Source organism: Haplochromis burtoni, unplaced genomic scaffold (genome assembly GCF_018398535.1).
Source record: "Haplochromis burtoni strain Fernald_Lab_line unplaced genomic scaffold, NCSU_Asbu1 Contig_55, whole genome shotgun sequence".
In the NCBI taxonomy this organism is placed as follows: Eukaryota; Metazoa; Chordata; class Actinopteri; order Cichliformes; family Cichlidae; genus Haplochromis; species Haplochromis burtoni.
The window spans coordinates 1,397,165-1,403,596 of record NW_024582416.1 but is presented as its reverse complement, the minus strand read 5'-3'; the positions used below and the strand labels follow the sequence as shown (position 1 = coordinate 1,403,596).

Here is a 6,432-nt window from a genome sequence, read left to right as displayed (position 1 = left end):
GATGTGATGGTTGAAAATTTGTCTGGAGAAATCCAGGGAAAGAACTCCAACAAGATTATAGGACTACACTAAGCCTACAGAGAAACATGGAGGAGGGGCTGTTTTTGCCCTTTAGAAAACTTTCAGGCCAGAGTCCTAAACCCTGTAGTTGGCCTATGAGATGCCAAGAAAAAAAAAAAAATTTAAAAAAAAAAAAAAAAACCAACCCAAAAAACCCCAACAACATAGTAATCCATCGCTCAAGACAGACTACAGCAGTTAAGGATCCTTGGCAGCGCTTCCCTAGCTGTGACTTTGTGTAATTTAAGGAACCCCCTGATACTGCTCCCAGGTGATGACAAAATTTAGGGCAAGGCATACTGTACCAAAAGAGACAAACAGACTGCCCCACAATTTGATCTGCTGCCATCCTAACAGCCCTGCCCTGAGCAAATGTAACCGGAGAGCTCACTGTTTGTATTGGAAACTCGAGCTGTCTTTGCAGTCAGGTGGGAAAACAAGGTAGGGGACTTTAACCTGCATGTGCAACATAAAAGTGCTCAGCAAAAACAGAGGGAGGGCCTAGAGAGCCAACAGCATGCTGTGCATGCAGAGATGAAACACACCTCTGATTTGCATGCACGCCTGGATTTTAAAAACAAGTGGACTGAATGGCAGCGTAACAATGAGGCCTTAGAACAACCTGCTATTGATCTACAGACTCTATGAAGTGAATTCAGGACGTAGCAGGTGATTCTACTCCCCGAGTTTACCTGGAAATACCAGATGGAGATATCAACATAAAATACAACAGAGCACTTACTTCAAAAATAAAGAGGATAGAGTCCAGCTCCTCCCTTTGAGATTTGTTCCCTGAAACAGAAAAAATACACTTTTAGTACAAAGTTTTTAAAACATTTTACCTGAAGCTATGCTGCATAGAGCTTCATCAATAATGCAAAAATAATATGGGCCATTGCATAAACATTCATTTAAATGAACGTGTATGACCATGAGACCGCAGTCCCAGTGGGAATGAATGAAGGCAAGCTCAATCCACTCAGTTACACTAAACATAATCAGATTGATTCTCTAAGTACCGCTGCTCTGGAAATGTGGGGCAAACGGAAAATAACCTTTGCTGTAGCACAGAGGGCAAAGAGAGGGTTAATTATTGAACTGCCACTGACAGCGGCAGCTAAATAGCTCATGTGCAGTTTATTACAAAAAAAAGCTTTTACTCACCTTTTTGTTTTAAGTTGCTTTCCAGTGTAATGAAATTTTCATAGAAGATAAAATAAATCTGAGAACTGTTGCTCTCAAAGAATGTCTTCAACTCACTCTTGTCAATGATATCTGGGGGAAAAGAAAAAGAAACTCAATCAACTTCAGTCAGTGAGAATATAAAATAATAATTAAATAAAAAAGAAACAACAATCACTTTTATTCAACAGTGTATTCAACGTTCAAGGTTTGTTAATGTAGAGATTTTCCCCTGTAGTCTGTTTTGAGAAACCTGGATGCTTTAATGTTGTCTGTGTGACACTAATCACAGGAGTGACAGTGAGTTCGCATTAGTTCCCCATTTAAACAGAAAACTACATACATTTTAAAACAAAGCAAATTGCTTCACTTCCTTAAGCAGTGTAACTTCTCCCACTCCTCACCTGTAGCCACGGGAGAGAACTGTTTTTTTGGGGACGTTGAGAAACGTTTTACCCCGATCTACGATTTCACAATTTGAAAAGTGAAAGATTTCTAAATGATGCTTTTACTGTGAAATGTGCATTTTATCCAACAAAGACACAATTTTTGTATTGTTGCCTCTGTGGTGACGCACAGAGGCACATCCGTGCATTGGTACATAAATTATAATAAGTAACTTATAAGTAATACATGTTAAGCTGGCACTACAATGAATAGACCGATTCCGGTGCCACCATGTTGCACCTCAACCGACTACAGTGGTCCTTCTGCTCTGGAGCCTCAGCCTGGTACAAGGTTCTGGTTAGCTTGCAATCAATCTCCTAAACAGAAGGCAAACAAGCTGCAGTCCATCACAGTGAAATGGATGCTGTTTAATAGATTCATCCACCCATCCAACCGCTTATTTAACTCAATCCATCTCAGCAGTTATGGTGCAAAAGGCGCAGTGAACCACGCACCGGTCCACTGAGATCTGGCAGAGGGACAGAGAACCTTACCTTCTCCCATATACATGCACCTATGGCTAATTAACCTAAAATGCCTTTGGGAGAGAACTAGAGTACTCAGAAGGTCCCACAGGCACAGGGAGAACACAGAAACTCTACACATAAAGGGCCCAGTCGACTAGGAGGTGCAAACCCAGAACCTTATTGTGAGGAATCACTTTAAGGTTCTGCTTAAGCTAAACAAGTCGCAAAATATACTTTTGTAGCTCCCAAAGGCAAAGTCCATGTGAGGAATACAATGCAAAGCTAAGAGCACTTAATCTAAAGAATGGTAGTCACAGTTTAACATGGAGACAAAACATACTTGCAAACCAAATAAATGTTAAAGAAAATATCAGTTTGTGATTTTTTTCCCCTTTTGTTTCCTTCTGTTTTTTCAAGATTGCAAAACTCTCAGACAATATGAGGCCATTGTTTCAGTTACTGCTGTGATGAAAGTCTCCTCCATGTTTCAGCCAGTAATACTTTGAGTTCATCTACACTGGAGGATGAATAAATGAGATGACTTTTTTCCTCCATGCCATCCAATAGGGCTCTTTGGGATTTAGGTCAGCACTCAGGAAGTGCTATTGTAAGACAGATTTTCTCCTGGGCAAAAATACACTTTAACAGGCAGCTGGGATGCTGGAAGAGACACTTCTGCTTGATATTTAACTAATACACATGTTTAAGCTTCCTCAAGCATTAATCTATCTATATTTATTTACAGCTGTGGTAACTGTGTTTTTCAATGCATTAAATATCAGTTTACACACCCACACACACACACACACACACACACACACACTTTATGTTGAAAACTATAATTTCCCCATATACATTTCCCCAAAATGATTCCTGGCAAAACAGAGCAATTAAGCTTCACCTTCTGTTCCAATTCTCCCTCTACTAAATGGCAAATTGGAAAACTCCCAGAAGCTGTCCATCTCCCGGGGACTGCTGGAATGATGAATTACGTGACAAAGACAAAGCTTTGCCCTGAGATCAAAGCAGGGATAATGAAGATGCATGATGAGAAAACTGAGTCAAAGTAATGAGTGTTTTACATTTTTAGCCTCGATTTAGGAAAAAATAAATAATCATGTCATCATGGGTGAATCCCTAGTGACGCTGCTGTTTGACAGTTAGATGTATAATGTAACGACTAATTGGTGACACACAGTGAGATGACACCGACTTTCTACCCGACCCAGTTTTACTACCATCAATGCTTTACAGTTACCTTAGCTTGCCCATAATTACTGTAGACTAACAAAACTACCTGATGATATCCGCAGATAGGCAACCTCCCTGCCAGCCAGCAGCTAGCAATTTAAACCAGTGTAATGCAGCTATAATCAGCCCATTGCTGTAGAAACAGATGCTCGTTTTCAACTGAGAAAGCACAAGAAGATGTACAAGAAAAAAGAAAAGCTACATTAATCTAGAGCTGGGCGATATGAGATTTTTTCATATCACGATATGTTTTTTTCATTTCAGGCGATAACGATATCTATCACGATATAAGCCAAATAACTATATTTGTAAGATTTAAATGTGCCGTTGCTCACAAGTAAAATGTGAAATAATCAGCAGCTTGTTTTTATTTAAATATTTATTTCCCATAATAAGTTCAACAGGGTAGATGTACTTAAGGAACATGAGACTTTTTCAGATAAATAAAGGCAAATATTGCAAACTACACAAAAGGCAGCCGCTAAAGCGTTTAAGTTTCAAAATAGAACAAACAAAACAGACTAAATTGTCAATTCCACTTAGAAACAAAATATTAATTCTAAAAATAAATCTTAGTTTGTTTTACAGAAGAACAGACAAAACTGACTAACTTTTGTCAATATCAAATAAACTGAGAACTAAAAGGAAATTCTCAATCTCTCCTTGTTGTATAGCTGAGCTTTTCAAACAGTTTTAACAGTTACTTTAGTCTGACAAAAGCCGAATGACGAATTAGCGCTTCCAGTCAGAGACTGAGGCTACGTCCACACGTACACGGGTATTTTTGAAAACGGAGATTTTCCGTTTTCGTTTTAAAAAATAATCCCGTCCACACATAAAGGCAGAAATGAAGGAAAACGCTGCTATGAACATGCCAAAGCAGCAGGTGGCGCTAGATTCCTAACCGTGCAGAAATGTTGGCCAATCAGAAGTCTAGAAGCCTCGGTGGGAAAAAGTAAACAAAGCTGGGGCATAGAAGCAGAACCGAGCCGTATGTGTGGACGGACAGTAACTGTGTGTATATGTAAGCATTTAAACACTGCAGAGAGTAGAATTAACAGTAACAGTATTGTAGAAATTCATTTCACCGAAACAATAACGTGGCGCACAGTGTGACGCATGCACCAGTTTATTGTATTTCCAGACTTGCTTTCGGCACAATTTACAGTGCACGCTACTCTTTTTTTGTCAGACTTGAAATAGCCGAAATACCTTCACACTACGGAACTTCTATGGCTCTTCCGTTCGACAATCTCTCCGGCATTGGAACCATCATCTGTTTTCTCTTCGGTCACGCTCGGTTGATTTTTCTAGTCGGCACACTCATCCTTCCGCGCTCCATTACCCGCTGGCTGCTTCCCAAACAAACACACTGTGCGGCTTGGCACTTGTGCTGTACGTAACAAGTCACGCGACGTGACGCTGCGGCTGTGATTGGTTCGGCTCTGCGCTACTTAATTTGGATTGGCTGACCTTTTTTTTTTTTTTTTTTTTTTTTTTTTTAAGAGGACAAGAGCGGCGAGGTCTATCGCGATAGCTTAATTTCTCTATCGAGTAAAAGTTATATCGCGATACATATCGTTATCGTTCTATCGCCCAGCTCTACATTAATCCCATGAGGCTAAGATTCATTAATCATGAAACAAAACAGTGAAGCATAACCAAGAATAGCTCCATTAGGAAATTCAAATGTCTGTATTATTTAAACTACCGGTAACAGACTTTTGATTTCGTTAAAAAACAACAACACAGGGATAAAAGGGGGAAATTGTTTTTAGGTTTTTATTTCAGCTAATTTTTAACCACTAAAAACAGTTGTAAAGAGATGCTGGAAAATGTAGGATAACAAAAAAATAATACTAATAAAAAAAAGATTATTATTCCAATTTTCCCATTTCCAATCCAAATCTAAACTGATTTTAGGTTATAGATTAGATTTAGACTATCAGACTGTTTTAGATGAGCCAATCTTAATCACAAAACACATTGAACTGAAGGAATTAGCTCCGGTCAACTGCACTGTTATAAAAATAACATCCAACACTAAAATGATTTAAAGAAATCTAATGAACCTTAGTCTCCAGTCACACATGCCTATAGCCAGCCACCAGTTGCTATGGAAAAAAAATATTCCTTGAGTGGTTGCAAGTGGCTGCAGGCAGTTGCTGCAAAATCAACTACTAAAGCCCCAGTCGCATGATTTAGCAGTAAAGACAACTATTACTTTAAAGTAGAATGTTCTCCATAAGGTAACAAGTGCTTGCAGACAAATGCATCTTGCATGAACACTATGGGCCAACCCAGGAATCTGCGAGACCAAAGAAATCACAAGGTCAATCAAAACATACTCTGTGTGACCGATTTAACCCAGAGACAGCCACCAACCTCCAGAAATCACTCGCTAACCACTGAGGGAAAACAGAGTGAGACTGCAGATGAAGAAGGCTGAAATAAGCCTTCAATGGAAGAGTGCCTGGGCTCTCCCTTAGAGCTACAGTGAGAAGCTTGGTCACTTGGGAGCGGCTCAGAGTAAAGTAGCCCCAGATGCACAGGTGGAAATATTCTAGTTATCCAGAATCAGAAATGTTGCACAGAATAATACACCAAACCTTTTTAAAGGCTCATGTTGCTCAGTTTGGCGTTTCTCTGCTACTAGGGCTGGTCGATATAACAATATATATCGGATGACGATATAAAAACGTCTATCGTTTCATTTTACGCTATCGTTTGTTTCGTGGTGTCGCAAAATAAACTGTTTACGGCAATATTTTTTTCATCGTTTTGATGGTCACTGTAGTGGCTATATTCATTTCTTAAAGTTCTCTCTTTCTCTTATATTTAATATAACCCCACTACGGATGGACAAGCGCCTGTTTTTATGGGTTGTCGTTAGCAACAACGACAGTAAAACCATCGCATGTCCGCTTGTTTATTTTCCACATTAACCTTTCACAATAAAGCTCAAGATCCTGTTGAGAATTTTCAAAATAAACGGAATCACATGAAAAAGTATGCAGAATATTGA

The 6,432-nt window shown here is 39.2% G+C and overlaps 1 protein-coding gene across 7 annotated transcripts in view; it reads right to left on the bottom strand.

Moving 5' to 3' along the window:
- The window catches only part of ralgapa2 (Ral GTPase activating protein catalytic subunit alpha 2), a 98,809-nt gene that overhangs the window by 78,343 nt on the left and 14,034 nt on the right, over positions 1–6,432 (bottom strand). For all 7 annotated transcript variants that reach the window (XM_005922338.3, XM_005922342.3, XM_005922339.3 and 4 more), the window contains exons 2-3: positions 1,225–1,335; positions 803–852 (exon numbers count right to left, since the gene is read on the bottom strand). In XM_005922338.3, the coding sequence (XP_005922400.1) occupies positions 803–852; positions 1,225–1,335 (161 nt within the window). The remainder of the gene's footprint in view (positions 1–802; positions 853–1,224; positions 1,336–6,432) is intronic.